We start from the raw sequence: 22458 nt of genomic DNA, 5'->3' as shown, positions 1-22458 counted from the left end.
GCTGGTGCAGTGACAGAAATTCCCCTCACAATGCGACACTCATTGGGACACGTTACAGCACCCAGGGCTGGAGGCTGCTAGAGGCTACAGAGTGCTGATAATAACCCTGTGTTGCCTGGTAACAACGATTTCCATCTGAAGGTCAGTCCAGTATCCACTCAGGAAGGTGGGAAATGAGGAGAAAAGGAATTGATTATACACCACATTGTGAGAAGAGAACTGTGTTCATGTTGCACATTCCCAACTCTCTCAGGACTACTCCAAGAATTACTCACAATGAATTGTGGTCACTGTTATGTGATAAATCTTTGTGACAGGGCAGTTAATACATTTGATTCTTATGCTCTACAACACAGCACTTTTTTGATGATTTTATTTTCATGTCAACAAGTAAGTGATGTTGACATGCTTGTTGTAATATTGTAAGAGCATGTATTTGTTCATATTTGCCTCAACTTTTCAAATATTCTGATTAAGGAGCTGTTCTGTAAAGCCATATTAATGTGTCTTTGATTTAGAGTAATCTGGATGGTCTTAGAAAGACCAGCTCCCGATCAGCATCTTGCTGTAGTGACTTGTCATGACTGGGTATTGTTATAACAGAAAGGATATGTATACTATGTTCTTGAAATCCTTTGCTGTGATAGTCACTGTGTTTAAAACAATGCAATTAGACCAGTCAGTGGCAGGTCTTTTTTTTTTATTTTTTGTTTTTTTTCTCCCCATGTGTGTGTGTAGGTGTGAGACACAGTGAAAGACACAAGGTGCAAGAATCTTTATTCAGTTTCCATCACCAGCAAGAAAAGAAACACCCGCGTGGCCAGTGACAAGTAGTATGACCAAACAGTGAAGGGGAGGGCAGGGATTCAATCAAAATAGAGTTGGAGGGGAGTGGCAGGTCTTATGTTTCAAAAGATCAATTCCCCCAATTAAACTCATTGCCAAGAAGCCAACCAGATATGTACTGTTCGGAGAAACCAGAAACAAATGGATAAAAACCTAAACCAATTCTACACAAACCCAAGTGTCCAGAATAACTAAAACCAAATAAGTCACACTGTCCAGAGAAACCAAAACTAACCAGACACACGTGCTGGTCCAGAGAAACCAAAACCAACCAGATACACTTACTCTCCAGAGAAACCAAAACTAACCAGGCATGCGCACTGTCCAGAGAAACCAAAACCAACCAGACACGTGCACTGTCCAGAGAAACCAAAACCAACCATTCACGCGCACTGTCCAGAGAAACCAAAACCAACCAGACACACGCACTGTCCAGAGAAACCAAAACTAACCAGACTTGCATTGTCCAGGATGGAAGCATGTTTGCATCGCCATGAGGTACGGTGGCTCTGCCCACCACAGTTGAATAGCTCACTAGTATTCATCAACTTCGTTGAAAAATGAACACTAAACAATTGGGCCATGTGCTATGGCAGATCCTTAAGACAGTTAACAGGCTGAAAAAATATTTCGCCTTGCTTGGGAATCTAGAACATGGATCAGTAGCGGAATGAGTCATTAGCTATTTAGGACAGAAATAAGGAAACTTTTAACTCAAAGGTTCATGAATGTTTGTATTTTCAACCTGAGGTTGCTAGGAGTGCTTAGTCATTGACTATCTTCAAGGTAGAGGTGGTTGCATTTTTGGAACCGTGAGTAGTGTAGAAGGAAGGGTTAAGTGGCTAACCAGCCATGATAGGTGGTCTACCCCAGTTTCTATTTCTCATCATGAATAAGTCTATGATGTGATACTAGAATAAGAGGCAAGCACTGTCTTCCTTTTACCACCTGGATTATAGAATCATAGAATGTGGACGCAGGCCATTTGGTCCATTTAGGAGAAAGTGAGGACTGCAGATGCTGGAGATCAGAGCTGAAAATGTGTTGCTGACAAAGCGCAGCAGGTCAGGCAGCATCCAAGGAGCAGGAGAATCGACGTTTCGGGCATGAGCTCTTCTTCAGGAAACCTTCCTGAAGAAGGGCTCATGCCCGAAATGTCGATTCTCCTGCTCCTTGGATGCTGCCTGACTTGCTGCACTTTTCCAGCAACACATTTTCAGCATTTGGTCCATTTAATCCACACTAGACCCTCCCACTCCTCCTACTCTATAACCCTGAATATCTCATGACCCACTCATCTAATTTGCATCGCTTTGATCTAAGGGAGGAAACCAGAGCACCCAGAAGAAACCTACACAGACACTAGGAGAACATGCAAACTCCACTCAGACAGTCACCTGAGGGTGGAATCAAGCCTGGCTACCTGGCACTACGAGGCAGCAGTGCTAACCACTGAGACATCCTGCCACCCTGATTAACCAATGTTGGACATGAATCATTCAAACTTGGTCATTTAGAGATTCTATATTAATGGCTACAAAATTAAGAGACTTCACGTGAGTTCCCAAGGAAGGAGTGATGAGCTGATGCGGTAGGGAAAATAAAAGCATATTGACGCTTGCTATAGACATGACATGACAACAAGCTAATGTTCTCCTGTAATCTTAATCATGACATGGTGATATTGCCAGTAAGTGCTGCTGCACACTCCATGCAGAAAAATGTGCAAGTGTACAATTTCACAGCAGAAATAATCTCTCTTTCAGGTGGTAACATTTGAGTGAGATCCATCTTTGATCTGAGTACAATGGCAGGAGATTCCAGAGTGGTCCCAAACACGGACATGGATATTGCAGCAACTACAAGAGAGTCGAAGAAATTACCCAAACAAGCACGGGACAACATCTTAACAACAGACAGGACACGCCTCCTCACTGAACCCAAGAAAATCAAGCAAAGGTATGTTGACAAGGACGGGAAGTGCAATGTCCACCATGGAAATGTCCAGGAGACCTACAGATACTTCAGTGACCTATTTACCACGTTGGTGGACCTCAAGTGGCGGTTTAACCTCTTAATCTTCACATTGGTCTTCACTATTACCTGGCTGTTCTTCGGATTCATCTGGTGGCTTATAGCTTACATCCGGGGAGATCTGGACCATTTGGGAGATCCAACATGGACCCCTTGTGTGGATAATTTGAATGGATTTGTGTCTGCGTTTCTGTTCTCTATTGAAACAGAAACAACTATTGGCTATGGTCACAGAGTTATAACTGAGAAATGCCCAGAAGGGATTATCCTGCTCTTGGTCCAGGCTATCCTGGGATCAATAGTTAATGCTTTGATGGTTGGCTGTATGTTTGTGAAGATTTCCCAGCCAAAGAACCGAGCAGAGACCCTCATGTTTTCCAATCGTGCAGTCATATCTCTCCGAGACGAGAAGATGTGTCTCATGTTCCGTGTTGGCGATCTTCGTAACTCACACATTGTGGAAGCATCCATCCGAGCCAAGCTCATCAAATCCAGACAGACCAAAGAAGGAGAATTCATACCCCTCAACCAGACTGACATCAATGTGGGCTTTGACACTGGGGATGATCGCTTGTTTCTGGTGTCGCCACTGATCATTTCACATGAAATTAACGAGAAAAGCCCCTTTTGGGAGATGACCCGAAGTCAACTGGAAAAGGAGGACTTTGAGATCGTTGTGATCCTTGAAGGAATGGTGGAGGCGACAGGTAGAGTCTGAATGACACAAACATTTTGTCTGTGGTTAAACGTGTATGCCAATGAACTGGGATGAGGGCTTCCCATTTTAAAGGGTGAGGGTGGCTATGGTGTTGCACCCAAGAAATGGTGAAATGAACCTTATGGGGTCGAAGGAATTAGGGGCTCAGAAAATATTGACAACTTGGAACACACATTGGACCCCATTTGCTCCAACCCACCCAATTTCTAGATTCTGAGGAGTGTGTGAGCATAAGTTGGAGATTGTCGCTAAAAATCCCCCAGAGTCAGTTCCAAGCTTCCTCCCCTCCCCTATCAGCATTTCAGAAAGACCACTCCCTCCGCAACTCCCTTGTCAGGTCCACACCCCCCACCAACCCAACCTCCACTCCCGGCACCTTCTCCTGCAACCACAAGAAATGCAAAACTTGCACCCACACCTCCCCCCTTACTTCCCTCCAAGGTCCCAAGGGATCCTTCCATCTCCATCACAAATTCACCTGCACCTCCACACACATCATTTACTGCATCCGTGCACCCGATGTGGCCTCCTCTACATTGGGGCGACAGGCTTGCGGAATGTTTCAGAGAACACCTCTGGGACACCCGCACCAAACAGCCCAACAGCCCAAATGGCTGAACACTTTAATTCCCCCTCCCACTCCGCCAAGGGCATGCAGGTCCTTGGCCTCCTCCATCGCCAGACCATGGCATCACGACGCCTGGAGGAAGAGCACCTCATCTTCCACCTAGGAACCCTCCAACCACAAGGGACGAATGCAGATTTCTCCAGCTTCCTCATTTTCCCTCCCCCCACCTTATCTCAGTCCCAACCCTTGGACTCAGCACCACCTTCCTAACCTGCAATCTTCTTCCCGACTTCTCCGCCCCCACCCCCTCTCCGGCCTATCACTGTCACCTTAACCTCCTTCCACCTATCGCATTCCCAACGCCCCTCCCCCAAGTCCCTCCTCCCTACCTTTTATCGCACACCTGCCTCATTCCTGAAGAAGGGCTTATGCCCGAAACGTCGATTCACCTGCTCCTTGGATGCTGCCTGACCTGCTGCGCTTTTCCAGCAACACATTTTTCAGCTAAGTATATTACCCCCAAGAGCAGGAAATCAAAAGGCTGATAATGTGGGAAAGTGGCATTCAGATAGATCTAGAATGGCAGAGCAACTTCAAACGGTTGACTGACCTAGTCCTGCTCCTTTATGTTCAAACTATGTCAAACCTTCTTGCACTATGACCTGCCCTTTCACAGGGTGTGAGTATTAATTGCAAGGTATTTCTTGACAACCACCCGTTGCCATTTGAGAAGGAGGTGGTGAGCTGTCTTCTTAAACTGCTGCAGAGATTCCATCAGTGTTGTTACGGAGGGAGTTCCAGGATTTTGACCCAGTGACAGTGAAGGAACAGCACTATATATACATCCAAATCAGGATGGTGCATCATTTAGAGGGGAACTTGCAAGTGGTGGTGTTTCCATGTACCTGCTGCCCTTGTCCTTCCAGGTGGCAGAGGTCACCAGTTTAGAAGGTTCTGTCGAAGCATGTGTGGTGAATTTCTGCAGTGCAGCCTGCAGATAGTGCACACTGAGGGTGGCACAGTGGTTAGCACTGCTATCTCACAGCACCAGGGGCCCCGGTTCAATTCCAGTCTTGAGGAACTGTGTGGACGCTTCACATTTTACAGGTGTCTGCATGGGTTTCCTCCTACAGTCCAAAGATGTGCAGGCTTGTTGGATTGCCATGAAAAATGTAGTGGAGGTGGGGGTAGGGGGGAATGCTGTTCGAGGGGTCAGAGTGGACTCGATAGGCTGAATAGCCTTCTTCTATACTGTGCAGGTTGTATACTGGTATCGAGTGATAAATATTATGAGTGTGAGTCAGAACACAGAGTCATACAGCATGTGGAAATAGACTGTTCAATCCAACTCATCAATGTTGACCAGGTATCCTAAACTGATCCAGTTGCACCTGGCCCGTATCACTGTAAACCCTTGCTATTCATACACACATCCAAAGGCCTTTTATATGTTGTAATTGAACCCTCCTCCTCTTGCAGCTCATTCCATACACGCATGAAAGCTTTGTCCCTCAGGTCCTTTCCCCTCTCACCTTAAACATATGCCCTCTAGTTTTGGACTGTCTTACCCTGGGGAAAAGATCTTGGCTATTCACCCTATCCATGACCCTCATGATCCTATAAACATTTATAAGGTCACTCCTCAGCCTGCAATGCTCCAGGGAATAAGGCCCCAGCCCTTTCAGCCTCTCCCTGTACCTCAAATCCTCCAACCTGAACAATATCCTTGGAAATCTTTTCTGAACCATTTCAAGTTCAACAACATCTTTCCTACAGCATGGAGACCAGTATTGAACACAGTATTTAGTAAGGCATTCGACAAGGTTCCTCACAGGAGACTGGTGAATAAGATTAGATCTCATGGAATACAGTGAACTAGCCAATTTGGATACAGAACTGGCTCGAAGGTAGAATACAGAGGGTGGTGGTGGAGGGTTGCTTTTCCAGAAGTATGCTACAAGGATCAGTGCTGAGTCCACTATGTTTCGTCATGTATATAAATGATTTGGATGTGAACATAGGAGGTATAGTTAGGAACTTTTGCAGATGACACCAAAATTTGAGGTGTAGTGGACAAGAAGGTTACCTCCGATTACAACAGGATCTTGATCAGATGGGCCAATGGGCTGAGGAGTGGCAGATGGAGTTTAATTTAAATAAATCTAAGGTGCTGCATTTTGGAAAGGGCAAATCAGGGCAGGACTTATACACTTAATGGGAAGATCCTAGGGAGTGTTGCTGAACAGAGAGACCTTGGAGTGCAGATTCAAAGTTCCTTGAAAGTAGAGTCACCGGTAGATTAGATAGTGAAGAAGATGTTTGGTATGCCTTCCGTGATTGTCAGAGTATTGAGTACAAGAGTTGGGAGGTCATGTGCAGCTGTACAGGATGTTGGTTAGGCCACTTTTGGAATATTGTGTACAATTCTAGTCTCCTTCCTATCGGAAGGATGTTGTGAAACTTGAAAGGATTCAGAAAAGATTTATAAGGATGTTGCCAGGGTTGAAGGATTTGAGCTATAGGGAGAGGTTGAATAGGCTGGGGCTGTTTTCCCTGGAACATCAGAGACTGAGGGGTGACCTTATTAGAGGTTTGTAAAATCATGAGGGGCATGGATAGGATAAATAGACAAGCTCTTTTCTCTGGGATGGTGGAGTCTAGAACTAGAGGGCATAAGTTTAGGGTGAGATGGGAAAGATATAAAAGAGGGGGTGCACTTTTTCACACAGAGGGGGTGCGTGTATGGAATGAGCTGCCAGAGGAAATGGTTCAATTAAGCACTTAAAAGGCATCTTGATGGGGAGAATAGGAAGGATTTAAAGGGATATGGGGCAACTGCTGGCAAATGGGACTAGATTAGGTTAGGATATAGAGTCGGCATGGACGAGTTGGACCAAAAGGTCTGTTTCCATGCTGTACATCTCTATGACTCTATAAGTAGCCTCTCCAATGTCCTGTACAACCACAACATAGCTTCCCAAATCCTATAGTCAATGCGCTGACCAAAGAAAGCAAGCATACCAAATGCCGCCTTCATTGCCTTGTGACTCCACTTTCAAGGAATTAAGAACCTACATCCCAAGGTCTCTTTGTTCCCAGGGGTCTACCTTAGCTATATAAGTCCAACCCTGATTTTCCTTACCAAAATGCAGCACCTCACATTTATCTAAATTAAACCCATCTGCCATTCCTCAGCCGATTGGCCCATCTGATCAAGATCTCATTGTATTCTAAGGCAGCCTTCTTTACTGTCCACTACATCTCCAATTTTGGTGAGATCTGCAAACTTGCTAACCATACCTTCACATACAAATCGTTTATATAAGTGATGAAAAGCAGTGGACCCAACACTGATCCTTGCGCATACTGCTGGCCACAGACCTCCAGTCTGAAAAGCAACCTTCCACCACCACCCTCTGTCAACTACTTTCAAGCCAAATGGCTAGCTCCCATTGGATCTCCTGTGATCCAACCTTGTTAACCAGTCTACCACGTTGAACCTTGTCAAACACCTTGCTAAAGTCAATAAAGGTAATGTCATCAATCTTCTTTGTCATCTATAAGGCATACAAAGCAACAGATCAAGTGCTGGACAAATGGATGAGAAGAGTTAAGTGATTGTTTTTGACCCGTGTGAACAGGATCGGCGAAAAGGTCTTTTTCTATAGACCTCTAAGACTCTGAGTCAAGGTGACTACATGTACTGTCTGACTGGTGTCTATAGGATATAACATTGCAGATATTTCATGGGCTTTGTTGAGAAGCTTGGATGCCAGGAAGGGAACTTTGGAAATGTCCGTAATATTGTCCCTTGGTTAATTCTTCATTGCGTGCTACAGTGGAGCATTAAGTTACACTTTGCACTTCTTTGGGTGATTGAGCCAAATCTGAAACAAATCCCATTTCTTCTGGTAAAACATCTGTCACAAAATGCTGGACCTGTCTTAGTGGATGAGGCTATCCCTTCACACACAAGACTGAGATGTTTTGCTGAACCCATTAACAGCTGAAGCCTATAGAATAGACCAGGCTGTACCTTAGGCTACTCACTCACTCTCTTGGGTGCATCTCACTCAATGTCTTACCTGGATTTTCACAAAATCCTTGAATTGAGTTGACTTTTAGTCGTCTCAGCCAAAGTTCCAAGACTCTCAGAACTGCTGCAATGCTCAGGCTGTTGCTCTGGACACACAGCCGGCAACGCATCATGCATGTCAGTAGTCAAGGGGTCCAATATATTATTGCCACCTCCTTGCTAGACCAATCTCACACCTGTGCCACATGCCAGCAACATACATGGCAAACCCACTACATGTGCAACAAGCAAACAGCGACATCTCAAAGTCCAAAAGGAGTTGTCCGCAGTGAAGTCCGGAGGGTCCCGGTACTGTCTGTGCAGGTCATCCTTTGATATCAGTCCAGGCTTGGCACAGTCCAGGCATCCACCTGTCTGTAGCCTGGTGAATTGGTCATAGTCAGCCCTGTGTTTCCAGTACGGCCAGTCCGGGGAGTAGCAGGAACACCGTACTGGAGTTGTATGGATATCAGTCAGGGGCTGGTCACTCATCATTAGGGGCTGAGTAAATCACTGAATGGAGTGGACCATGGTCACTCCAGGGGGGTCCGTCTACTAAAGGTCAAGGGTGCGTCAGCTGGTCAATGCTGTGACAATGAGGCTGAATGGTGATGATTCATGGTATCATAGAGATCTGCCAAACAGAAAAAGGCCCTTTGACCCCCAAGTCTGTGCTGGTCAGAAACAAGCACTTAACTATTTTGGTCACATTTTCCAGAACTTGGCCCATAGTCTTCAGAATGCTTGGAGGAGATGACAGTGCTGAAGGGGCAACTTAATATGTAAAGGGAGGATATGGTAGAGCAAGGAGGGGTTGGAATCTTCAATTGCAAACAAATGGATTAGTGGTACTGGGGAATTGGGGTGGGTGAGAACATACAGAGACTGATTGAGTGTGAGATAGCAACTAGCAAATAATAGACCTTAATTCACTTTCTTCCTGCATTGGGTTGTGGACACCGCACCGACACCTTGGACTAGATGGTAGAACCTCATGTCATGGCCTCCTCTGGCAGTCCTGGGAGGGAAGACGGCCTCCTTCCTTTGCACCACCCCATTTATCAGGACTTCTAGGATCCTGTGCACAGAGTGGGATGCCACTTTCTCCCGATCGGCTGTCATGTGTGCAGTTATGTAGGACAACTCCAGAATGTTAACGTTTGACCATGGGCACAATTGCAATTGCAAGATGGCGTCAGGGATGCCTCTAATCTGGGATGTCTGGTCAGTGGTGAGCACTTGTGACTACTGTGAGTGGTAGATTCAGCTTGTTTGGACCAGAGAGACACTATAGGGGTGTGGCATTTGGTTATGAGCTGGGTTTGGGATAATCACACATTGAGTTTCACAGAGGGTTTCTCTCTGTGAGATTTAATGAAAATGATATTTTGCCAAAGTACGGGAAGTTTCAGGCCTCGGTTTTTATTGAGACAGCTATCTTGAAGTTAATTAACAGCGCTCTTTACACTGTTATGATATCCCAAACGTAACCAGGATCTGAGCATGCTATTACTGTTATATTATATATACTGAACACATGGCACTGACTCCATTTCACTGTGAAAGGAAGCATTAGAAACAAGGGCCTTGTACAGAGATTTGTCATGATGTCATATTTTCAGGTACACTGCCTGTCTGGTTCTGGAACCTCCAAAATAACATAGCAGTGGAAGTGGTGGGTTTGTGCATTTTTGAAAGAGCCTTGCTAAGTTACTGGAGAACATCTTGTATATGGTACACACAGCCTGTTGGTGTTTTAATAAGTCTTACACTCTTGTTGGAACAGTATTCCAGTATTTGTGGTTGGTTGGAATTTGGTTTGTGTAGAACCATGCATAAAGGCTGTTTGCAGTGAGCTGAAAATTGGATAGCTTCTCTGAAGACCAGGCTCGTCCAGCTTTCGAAGTGTTGTTTTATGTCAGAAACAACAGGAGGGAAATATGGGAATGAAATAGCACGGGCAAAGAACTCTGCTCTGGAACTTTGCAAATGCCCCCTCCCCAACCCCCCTCGTGGTCTACAGTTTGGTCCAAAATAGGAATGTCAGCTGTGTAACACCACAGGGCTGTGGCCTTACCAAAGCTAGAAGCTACTAGAAGCTTCACCCTAATGATTCACATGGTGTTGTACCAGCAGCCTACCTCGTGTATGTGGCACCGGCTGTCATTAAACCTTTAAACAACAAATAGTTTTAAAAGCATGTGTTATTGTTGATTGGGTTTGATTAATACAGCTGGAAGTTAAAGATTGATTTCACAGCAAAATAAACAGTCATTAGAATATTTGAAATAGATATACTCTCCTGTATTATTGATATTTAGGATATGAAAATAGCCATTATATTTTCAGGTATGCATTAGTGATTTACTTCAATTCCATTTTAAAAATCACATACACATTTATCACATTAAGCCGCAAAAAGCCAGTGAAATATTTCTAGTTTCGCTAACTTCCTGTGACTGCTGGTGAGTTATTTTGTGGTGGTGAATGTGGCAAATGGGATGGGACTGGTGGCTAGTCCATGGGAGTTTTGGTATTGCCCAAGTGATCCTCAGACACACAGGACTCAGAGCCGCTGTTTGAATGCCCTTTTTCAAGTCCTGCACTGTAGCAAGCATCCATTGTGAGTATAGTGACCAGGGGTCCTGCTCCACAGTGATGTGCAGTACTCCAAACCTTTACCAAAACCCTCCAATCAGAGGGGTCACCTGTTGTTGCTGTTGTCTCTGATCAGACCAGCTCTGAATTGGGATGAAATGGGTGGTCTTTCCCCACATGCTATGGTAGAACCATTGAGCACTGAGGGGTAATATTCAGCTCATTATGTCTGGATTAGCTCTAGGATTGTGATGGAAATTGTTATGCCTGCCTTCCCTTTCCCAGAGTTCCTTTCCACTTTAAGTTTTCCATTTTGTTTTGAAGATTTTCACTGAAGCTACCTTTCCGTAACGAGTTCCAGGTTAGATAGTTCCCCGTGTGGAAAACAAAACTTCCTCTCCCTCTTTTTTTCCTATTGGTATGTTCTCTCGCACGTAACTGAACATGTTTCTTTTCCCCCTTTGGTGATTGGGTGATTTCATCTACTAACCACCACCAGTAAATCACTCAAGTACCCAATTGTCTATGGCTCTCTTATCAATTATTTTAAATCTGTGTTTGCCTAATTAGGAACACAGGAAGCCATTCAGCTCCTTAAGCCTATTACCATTACTTAACCATGCAATGATCTCCATCTTAAATTCATGCCTGGGTGCCCTTGGAGAGGGGGCATGTGATGTCCATCACTGCTCTTGATTCTTTTAGAGAGAGGTGTGCACTACAGAGCTTACAGTGCTTTTTCCCTCCAACATCCATTTTGATATCGTCTCTTCCCTCTCCCCAAACCCCACCTCACTTTTCATGGAATATTAATTGGCTGCACAAGTGATTACTGGTGTGATTAGTAGATGGGGTCACAAAACAAAAACCAAAGCCACAATGATGATGGTGGTGGGAAGGCCACTCAGTTGGCCTTAACAGATATCTTTGCATCCTCTTTGGCCTCAGGTGAGGTTCCAAATAACTGAAGAATGGCCAATGTTGTTCCTTTGTTTAAGAAGGGAGACAGCGCTAATCCAGGTAGTTACAGGCTGGTGAGCCTGGTGTCAGCAATGAGGAGGCTGTTGCAGTAGATAATGAGAGAAAGGACTTATTTACATTTGATAATGAATGGACTTGTTAGTCATAGTTGCATGGGTTTGTGCAGGAAAGGTCATGTCTTACTAGTTTGATTGAGTTTTTGAGGAGGTGACAAGAATGTTTGAGTGAAGGGCAGTCGATGTGTTTACATGGACTTTAGTAAGGCATTTGGTAAGGTGCCCCCCTCATGGCAGGCTACTACAGAAGATAGAGAGTCTCATGGGATCCAAGGTGAGCTGACTAGATGGACACAGAACTGGCTTGGTCAGAGAAGACAGAGAGTTGCTGTGGAGGGGTGCTTTTTGGAACGGACATCAGTAACTAGCGGTGTTCCGCAGGAATCAGCGCTGGGACCTTCGTTGTACAAAACCACCTGTGTTTGTGTAAATGACGTGATGCTGGAAATTTGAAACAAACACAGAAAGCCCTGGAGAAACTCAGCAGGTCTAGCAGCATCTATGGGATGAGAAGCAGAGTTAATGTTCCAAGTCCAGGCTGAGTTCTGAAGAAGAATTTTACCTGCTTTAGTACTTACACAACGTTTTACACTGGCCCAAGATTTAATTTACTCTGTCAGGGCTTGCCAACAAAAGTGCTTTTAAGTAAAAGTTGAAGGATTGCACTAATTTAATTGGTTTGAGAAGGTTTTTAATTTGTACTCTTTGTACTCAGTGATACAAGCACTGATCAGCTGGTTTGGGATGTACTGAGAAAGTGACAAATGTGACATAATGAACCAGTTTAGGGTTCATCACAGCAAGTTATTTCCAGTGAAGTTAAAATATGGTGCTCACATCAAGGATTGGACATATTATTAAAAGTTCTTAGTTTTTATGATAAATCCATCCTGAGTGGCACTAATGAAACTTAACAGATTACTGCTCTTAAATACATACTTTCTAATATGTGCCAATAGAAACAATCAACTGCTTCAGCTTGTGTTGCTGATTCATGGAAGATTTTCAGTTTGTGATCATACAAATTGAATTTTTTTTCTTGTATTCATTGATGGGAAGTGGCGTTGCTGGTTAGGCTAACAGAGCAAAAGTGCAGATGCTGGAAACCAGAGTTCAGATTAGAATGGTGCTGGAAAAGCAGGTCAGGGAGCATCCAAGGAGCAGGAAAATCGACATTTCAGGCAGAAGCAAGGAGCCTCCAGGTGGAGAGATAAGTGGGGAGGGAGGCTAACAGTCAATGCCCATCTCTAAGTGCCCTTGAGAAGGTAATGGTGAGCTGTCTTCTTAAACTGCTGTAGACCACATGCTGTAGGTTTACCCGCAATGCTGTTAGACATCATAGAAATTGGTCCGACTGAGTACCTTGCTCAGCTATTTCAGAGAACAGTTGATAGCCAACCACATTGATGTGGGTCTGGAGTCACATATGGGTCAGACCAGATGAAGATGAAAGGTTTCCTCACTGAAGGACATTCGTGAGCCAGATGGGTTTTTCTGACAATCGGCAATGGTTTCATCATCATCATCAGAATTTTAGTTCCAGATTATTAAAACTTGAATTTAAATTCCACTATTTGCATAAATACATTTGGAGTAAAGCAGAGATGCCATGAATTTGCATTGATGTTTCTGACTGTGCATAGTTATTGGTTAGACCCATATCAGGAGCAGCAACTTTCGATCACACACTCTGATCCTGCCATTGCCAATTGGAGCCCGTCTCCTGGTAATGTACATGAGATAAGAAACCATTCACTCCTTGACTTCCCGTGTGAGGATTGAGATTCCCAGTACATATTGATGTCAGTGTTATCATGGATTATCAGGGGTGAAGGGGAAAGTCAACCTCACTCAAAATGGCTGCTCCAAGGCTGTCATAAGTCTGCAGTTACTTAGCATTAAACTGAGCAGTTTAAGACAATAAGAAATAAGAAAGGAACAGGCTGATTGGCCCACAAGTCTGCTTTGCCATTTTCCTGTATTCTCCTCGTAACCTGTATTCTCCTCCCTGTGGAAGGCAGATGAACTTAGGGCTTGGATTGTGCCTGGGAGTATGACATTATTGCCATCACAGAGACTTGGTTAAAGGAAGGGCATGATGTTCCAGGTTATAGATGGTTCAGACTGGACAGGGAGGGAAGTAAAAGGGGAGGTGGAGTTGCATTGCTGGCCAGGGATGATATCACAGCTGTACTAAAGGAGGACACTATGGCGGTCTTAGGTAGTGAGGCATTATGAGTGGAGCTGGGAAATAAGAAGGGTGCAGTTACATTGTTGAGGCTGTATTACAGACCTCCCAACAGTGAGCATGAGGTAGAAGAACAAATAGGTTATGAATAGATGTAGAGGCAGTAGGGTAGTGGTGATGGGAGATTTTAATTTTCTTAACATTGACTGGGATACACTTAGCGTCAGAGGTCTGGATGGAGTAGAATTTGTACGAAGCATCCAGGAGAGTTTTCTAGAGCAGTATGTCAATAGTCCGACGAGGGAAGGGGCCTATTGGAGCTGGTACTGGGGAATGAGCCAGGACAAGTGGTAGAAGTTGCGGTGGAGGATTTCTTTGGGAACAGTGACCACAATTCTGTAAGCTTTAGAATACTCGTAGATAAAGAAGAGAGTGGTCCTCAGGGAAGAGTACTAAACTGGGCCAAAGCCAATTATATTAAAATTAGGCAGGAGCTAAGAAATGTGAATTGGACACAGCTATTTGAAGGGAAGGCCACATTTGAGATGTGGGAGGTTTTCAAAGATAGTGCAGGATAGGCATGTCCCATTGAAGGCAAAGGATAGGGAGGGCAAGATTTGTGAACCGTGGATGACAGGAGAAATTGTACAACTAGCCAAGAGGAAAAAGGAAGCTTACATAAGGTTGAGGCAGCTAAGAACAGAACGGGTCCTGGAGGAATATCGGAAGAGTAGGACAAGTCTTAAACAAGGAATCAAGCAGGCTAAAAGGGGTCATGAAATAGCTTTAGCAAACAGAATTAAGGAAAATCCCAAATCATTTTATTCTTATATAAGAAGCAAGTGGGTAACTAGAGAAAGGATTGGTCCAGTAAAAGATAATGAAAGAAGGCTGTGTGCTGAACCTGAGAGAATGGGTGAGATTCTGAATGATTTCTTTGCATCAGTGTTCACTGAGGAGAGGAACGTGATGAATTTTGAGATTAGAGATAGAAATTTCATGAGTCTGGATCATGTTGGTCTAAGTAGGGAAGATGTGTTGGGTATGCAAGAGGTTATTAAGGTGGACAAATCCCCAGGACTGGATGGAATTAATCCCAGGTTGCTGAGGGAGGCGAGGGAGGAAATAGCTAGGGCCCTGACAGATATCTTTGTGGCATTCTTAAACACAGGTGAGGTGCCGGAGGACTGGAGGGTATCTAATGTTGTCCCCCTGTACAAAAAGAGTAGTTAGGATATTCCAGGTAACTACAGACCAGTGAGTCTGACAGCTGTGGTGGGCAAGTTGCTGGAGAAGGTACTGAGGGATAGGGTCTATTTATATTTAGAAAAGAATGAGCTTCTCAGTGATGGGCAACATGGTTTTGTGCGGAGGAGATTGTGCCTTACCAACTTAATAGAGTTCTTCGAGAAGGGGACCAAGTTGTTAGATGAAGGAAGGGCTGTTGATGTCATATACATGGACTTTAGTAAGGCATTTGATAAGGTTCCCCGTGGTAGACTAATGGAGAAGGTGAAGTCACATGGTATGCAGGGTGTTCTAGTTCGGTAGATAAAGAACTGGTTGAGCAACAGGAGACAGAGAGTACTAGTTAAAGGCAGTTTCTCGAAATTGAGAAAGGTGACCAGTGGTGTTCCACGGGGGTCAGTGTTGGGGCCACTGTTATTTGTAATATACATAAATGATCTGGAAGAGGGCACTGCTGGTATGATCAGCAAGTTTGCAGATGACACAAAGATTGCTGGAGTAGCAGAAAGCATAAGGGACTGTCAGAGAATGCAGGAGGATATAGATAGACTGGAGAGTTGGGTGGAAAAGTGGCAGATGGTTTTCAATCCAGACAAATGTGAGGTGATGCATTTAGGCAAGTCTAATTCTAGAGCGAATTATACAATGAATGGAAGAGCCTCGGGAAAAGTTGATGGGCAGAGAGATCTGGGAGTGCAGGTCAGTTGTACCCTGAAGGTTGCTGCACGGGTGGATAGAGTGGTCAAGAAGGCATATAGTATTGAGTATAAGAGCTGGCAAGTCATGTTAAAGTTGTACAAGACATTGATTCGGCCGCATTTAGAATATTGTGTACAGTTCTGGTCCGCACATTACCAAAAGGATGTGGACGCTTTGGAGAGGGTGCAGAGAAGGTTTACGAGGATGTTGCCTGGTATGGGAAGTGCTAGCTATGAAGAGAGGTTGAGTAGGTTAGGTTTATTTTCACTAGAAAAAAGGATATTGAGGGGGGACCCGATTGAGGTTTATAAAATCATGAAGGGTATCGACAGGGTGGATAGATACAAGCTTTTTCCCAGGGTGAAAGATTCAATAACCAGAAGTCACACTTTCAAGGTGAGAGGTGGAAAGTTTAAGGAGGATCCACGCGGCAAGTACTTCACACAGAGGGTGGTGGGCATTTGAAACGCTTTACCAGCAGAGGTGGTAAAGGCAGGCATGGTAGATTCATTTAAGATGCATCTGGACAGATGCATGAGTAGGTGGGGAGCAGAGGGATACAGATTCTTAGGAATTGACCGACAGCTTCAGACAGTACACTTGGATCGGCTCAGGCTTGGAGGGCCGAAGGGCCTGTTCCTGGGCTGTAAATTTTCTTTGTTCTTTGTTCTCTTTAACCCTTGATTCTACTAGTGATCAAGAATCTCAGCCTTAAATATACACAAAGACTCTGCCCCGCCAGCTCTCTGTGGCAGAGATTCAAAGACTCTCAATCCTCTGAGAGAAGAAATTCCTCCTCATCTCGGTCTCAAATTGGCACCACTTTATCCTGGCACCATTCCCTCTGGTTCGAAACTCTCCCATGAGGGGAAGCATCCTCTCAGCATTTACCCTGTAAAACTCCTTGAGAATTCTGTATGTTTTAATGAGATCACCTCTCATTCTTTGAAACTCTGGTGAGTAGAGTCCCAACCTGTTTAGACTTTGCTCAAAAGACAATCCTTCCATCCCGGGGGTCATTCTAGTGAACCATCTCTGGAGTAATTCCAATGAAATGGTACCTTTTCTTCAATAAGGGGACCAAAACTGCTCACTGTCCTTCAGATGTGGTCTCTCCAGCACCTTGTACTGTTGTATTTCCCTATTTTTATATGCCAACCCCTTTGAAATAAGGACCAGCCTTCCATTAGCCTTCCTGACTCTCTGCTGCACCTGGGTGCTAGCTTTCTGTTTCATACACAAGTACCCCCAAGCCACGTTGTGAATTAGAATTAGATTTTATTATCAAGTGTATTCAAGTACAGAGACACAAGAGGACAATGAAAAGTTTACAGTGCTGCCATTCACAGGTAAAAGGTACTTAGGTACAAAATCTTAGGCAAAGTGTAGAAAAATAAGAAATAAGTGACAAGTTCCAAATTACAGTTCTTCTTTAGCCTGCAGTTGGTCCACACTGGGTTGTCCCCACGAGGGCTCTGGGTTCGATCTCTCCTCAGCACTGTGCTCAATCTCTTGATCCCCACACCTCCACATTGCCGACCACCATCCTTTCTCTCCTGTACTGGGTTTGATGTCTCGATCCCTGCCAATAGAGTCCAGCTCTTGTGCCACTCCGGGCCCCCAGCCACTTGAACGATCCCATCGATCTGCTCTGGCACGACCAGCAAAGAGCCCTCTCTGGGCACCCAGCTGCTGCTGCCACCACCTCTGCCTCTAGAAACGAGCTCCTTCAGAAGGTAAGTATAGAGGAAAAAAAAGTGAAAAAAGAAGAAAGATCAGTTGGAGCTTTCCGTAGTTTTTTCTTAATTTAAATAATAATTTTTTTGTTCTCCCTTTCAAAATGAACAACTTCAATATACTCCTTTTGCCAACTTTTTGCCCACTTAATATAACCCATCAATATCTCTCAATAAGCTGTTTGCATTCCTCTCACAACTTGACATTCCACCAATGTTTATGTCATTTGACAAACGCCAGCCTCTAAATATCCCAATACCTGGCACTGCTGAAAGACCACGGTGTTTGAGGACAGCTTTACAGCCAGGTAAGCACATTTGAAGTGTCAGCGCTGCCGAAAATTGCACAGCAAGCGCCCACAACCAGCAATGTGATAATGACCAGATAACCTGTTTCAGTGCAGTTGGTCGAGAAATAAATATTGTTCATTTCTCGACCAACTGGAGGAAAGCTCTCCAGCTCTTTTTACATGCAACCAAGAGGTCAGGCTAGGTCACATGTTAACAACTCATTTAAAGGACAGTCCTTCTGACAGTGCAGTGCTGCTTCAGTGTCAGCTGTGATTTTTCTGCTGAAGTCCTGGAGTGAATCTTGAACCCAAAGCCTTTTGACTCTGCATTCAGATTGATTCAGACTGACTTTTGATTCAGATTGTAACCATGCGCTATGTTGCTATCTCCATATTGGGTGTCTAAGGGGTAATGTAGGGTGTCAGATGGGTGGATAGCCGTCAATTCTTCTGTATTTCACATAGGTACCCCATGTTGTTAGAACATTTCTCATTTGTGTGTTCAATATATTCTCCAACAGGAATGACGTGTCAGGCCAGAAGCTCATACTCTGACTCGGAGGTTCTGTGGGGACATCGATTCAACCCAGTGTTGACTTTGGAGAAGGATTTTTACGAAGTGGATTACAACAGTTTCCATGAAACCTATGAAACAAACACCCCAGACTGCAGCGCTAAGCAAATGGCAGAGATGCGGAAGGCAGGCCTGCTGCTATCAGAACTGTCATTCCCACGTCATCCAAGTCAGGATGTTCAGGTGCAGGAGGAGGAAAACCCTGACAGAGAAGACTACATCAGTACAAGCAATCCTGCTGCCAAGACAGAAGAATTGCTGCCTTTCTCTGCAACCGAAGACTCTGAATATTGTCCAGGGTTTTCCGCAAGGTTTGTACAGGGACTTGAAGAAGCACAGAAACTCTAATGAGTTTGGGATACCCCTGAATTCCACTGTTCCATGACTTATTGACCAAACTAGTGATTAACAACACAGCTGAGCAGAATATAAGGTGGATGTGTGCATATGTGGTAACTTATGGAAGCTCAACATTCTACCCATCATGTGCAGAGTGAATCAATCAGAATTAGGGACTGGACTAGCATAATTTGTACATAATGAATAGATGTCACCATTTCATTCTATACCTGCTGATTTCTTACTGGGCACCCACTGTATATTTGACTTCTGGGGTTGGGGCTGTTCCAAGATGGTGAGTACAAGATGGAAACTGAAGAGCTGACAAAGGCTGGGACTGGACACAGAGATAGTGCAAGTTCCTCTAGAGAGTCTAGTTCACTCCATGTCATGAGCAACATCCCTGCCATTGATACAAGAATCTGCTCTTTACACTGATTCTCATTAGATTCTGGTCATGGTGCACTTTCTATTGATAGAATATAAAACAGGGAAGTGTCCCTCCCTTTCTCATGGAGAGGTTGGGTGACTGAGCTGTGATCAAATCAATTGGCCCAACCTCTCCCTTCCCCTCCCAACTCTGTCACCTCAGTCCTATGAGCTGTCGATGTTCTGAATGATTCAGGTTGCTGCTGACCTCGATTCGTGAGATTAGACACACAACCAGGCCAGCCCTGTGCACCTCTTATTCAGCTCACCTTCATGGACACTGCATGGAGTACACATCAGTTTGAAGGACCGGATGGTTAACTCAGTGCAGCATTTGATTTATCCAGCAGGTTAGTCTGGGAGCACCAAGTCCTCTTCATGTCTTGCCAAGCCTGTTCACTTGTTTTAGCAGCTCAGGACTCACCCTCTGTGCAGGATAAGGTGGCTGGGTTGGAGTGATTTCCCAGAATGATCGCAATATCTCTTGAAGTCTGAGCTTGAACCAGCTCTACCACAGCCTGCGAGATTTGAATTTGAGTGGTTGCTCACACAACCCAGCCCTAGGTGTTCAGACACTGAAAGCTGCCATTTTCTTCTGATTGATCCCTGATGGAAAATTCCTGGTGAAAAGCAGGTGGCATTTATAATCTAATTTGCATTTCCTCCCCTATCCTGTAGCCTTGTCCTTATAGACGTGATCGAAGATGGCAATAGAACAAATCTTTCTGTCCGTCCCTCTCCGTTCCCTTCCTTTGTCTCTTTGGCCAGTGTTTCTCAATGTCCCTAGATGTTGGTGAGAGGAAATTACAGAAGCACAGGATCCATTCAGCCCATCTTACCTGCACCTGCTTTCTGGATGAGCAATTCACCTAGCGCCACTTGCCCACCTACTCCCCATGGCTATTTTCACGTAATAAGCCAATTTCCTCTTGAATATCTCAAATGAGTCTGTCTGCACATTCTAGATCCTAACTTCTCACTGCATATCAACCTAGTTTCCTCATGTCACCATTACTTTTGTAAATCCTCTTGATCTCGGTCATTCAATCAGCAGGAAGAGTGTGTCTGCTGTGTCCAGACTGCTCTATTTTAAACACCTCTATCAAATTTCCTCTCAACCTTCATTTTTCCCAAGGTGAAATTCTCTCGATTGAAGTTCCTCTTCCCTGGAACTATCTGATGAATCTTTTCTGCAGGCTTTCTGATGCTGTCACTATCTGTCCTGAAGTGTCCAGAGTTATACACAATCCTCCATTTGAGGCCTGCTTTTAATTAGACACCAGGTTCCATCCTGAAGTTTCTCCCATCAATCCATTCCAAACTGTCCTATTGGAATACAGTACAAGGAAACTCCCCATATTTACCATTCCATTCAGAAAGGCGGGGGGGTACGGGGGAGGCTGATGGGATTTTACACACAATACAAAAAACTCAGGTTTACTTTTCAGGACCTCAGAGTATCCCATGGTCAATGAAGTCAGTAAAAAGAAAACTTTCAGAACAGCAGGAGATAAACCAAGGTATCAAAACAAAACAAATATAGGGGATGCTGAAGATCTGAAATAAAACAAAGAGTGCTTGAGAAACTCCGCAGGTCAGAAGCTAGGTCTTATTGGACTCAATCTGAACTCGATTTTCTCTCTGCCAGATGTTGCCAGACCTCCTGAGTTTCTCCAGCACTTCCTGCTTTCATTTATCATAAACCAAGGGGGGTTTTTTTCTCAGCGTACCTCCAGTTCTCTCTCTCAGAGAGAGGGAGCTGCAGTTACAAGATGAGCCGTCAAATATGGGATTACTATTAGAGAGACACTAGGTGAGAGATGAACCTGTTTCAGTGGAGTCAATATTGGGCAGAGTGCCTGAGTGCTTCCTAACATTGACATTGAGTTATCAAGATATCAAAAAACCCATTGATAATGTAAATTTTGCATTTTGTTGTGGTCAGTTTGTGAGGATACAGACTGTTTTGTGTAAAATATTTCCTACTATTTTTTCCGACTACTTTGAATATCTTCCTAGTTATTCACTATTGTTAATTGTGACGAAGTGGACAAATTAGCTGACTTAGCAGACATTGATGGAGCCCATCTCACTCTGAGTACTAGCAGCTACACCACTCAGTCGAGATGCAAGATTTGATGCATTGTTCAACTTTTGAAAAATTAGACCCACTACCTACCTGCCTGGAACAAGCATGGGTAAGGTGTGTAAAGTGTAAATAGTTCAGCTTGGCATTTTGCTAAGTGATCTCACCCTCATAGTTCCCAATATTTTCATGTGTAAAGTTCATTTAGAAAATACTGCTGAACATCTAAGGAAATTTAACCATGTAGATTGAGACCAAAATTTATTGTTCTGGCAAAGTGCCAAGTGGTGATTGATCCTGTGAAATTTTGCAACATAACATAGTAACTAAGATGCTCATGCAAGTTCCAGAATCACATTACACAATTCAGACTCTTGACTTCTGTGAAAAATTAAATGCACTGACTGTGGCAAGCTTACGTTGAGAGTGCAGTGGGATAGAGCTGTAACCAGCTGGACACTGATTATACTTCACAATGTTGTACAGAGAAAAACTGAACAATACAAAAATGCATGTTTCACAGAGTTGAACCTGATATTTTCTAAAAGGCCTTGAGGCACTTTTTCCATGTATTTTTGTCTGTATATTCAATCTCTGAACAAAAGAAAAATAAATTCTGGAAAGATTTCACATATTTTATTTAATAAAGTAGTTCTTGCAAGTTAAAATTGACTAAAAGTTTTTGTTTGGTCAGAAGGTAAAACACAATATGACAATATTCCATCACTTTTGGGTTGAATGGAACGACTGTGGTTTCGAACCTTATCCCAAATTGGAGCAATGAAGTCAGTTGGCAGAAGCAGGGGTGATGGTGGAGCTTGCATTGTTGAAGCATATTGGCACAGTCAGTTCCACTTTACAGAGAGCACCCAAGGTTCAATGGATTGAGATTAAAAAGAGTTTTAAGAACTTCAGCTTCAAAGTGGGTCTGGTGGAAAGATATTGAAAGGAACGCATTGTCTCCATTTGATTATCAATAAGCATACATTCTGC

The 22458-nt window shown here is 44.1% G+C and overlaps 1 protein-coding gene across 1 annotated transcript in view; it reads left to right on the top strand.

Annotated features, from left to right (window-relative positions):
* kcnj5 (potassium inwardly rectifying channel subfamily J member 5) overlaps positions 1-22133 on the top strand; it is a 52552-nt gene extending 30419 nt beyond the window's left edge. Inside the window, exons 2-3 of the mRNA XM_072593013.1 lie at positions 2613-3587; positions 18559-22133. Coding sequence (XP_072449114.1) covers positions 2654-3587; positions 18559-18959 — 1335 coding nt within the window. The 5' untranslated portion in view covers positions 2613-2653 and the 3' untranslated portion in view covers positions 18960-22133. The remainder of the gene's footprint in view (positions 1-2612; positions 3588-18558) is intronic.
* The last annotated feature ends 325 nt before the right edge of the window (positions 22134-22458 follow it).

Source organism: Chiloscyllium punctatum, chromosome 23 (assembly GCF_047496795.1).
Source record: "Chiloscyllium punctatum isolate Juve2018m chromosome 23, sChiPun1.3, whole genome shotgun sequence".
Taxonomy (NCBI): Eukaryota; Metazoa; Chordata; class Chondrichthyes; order Orectolobiformes; family Hemiscylliidae; genus Chiloscyllium; species Chiloscyllium punctatum.
The sequence above is the reverse complement of the archived record's forward strand: the minus strand, read 5'-3'. Positions and strand labels throughout refer to the sequence as shown.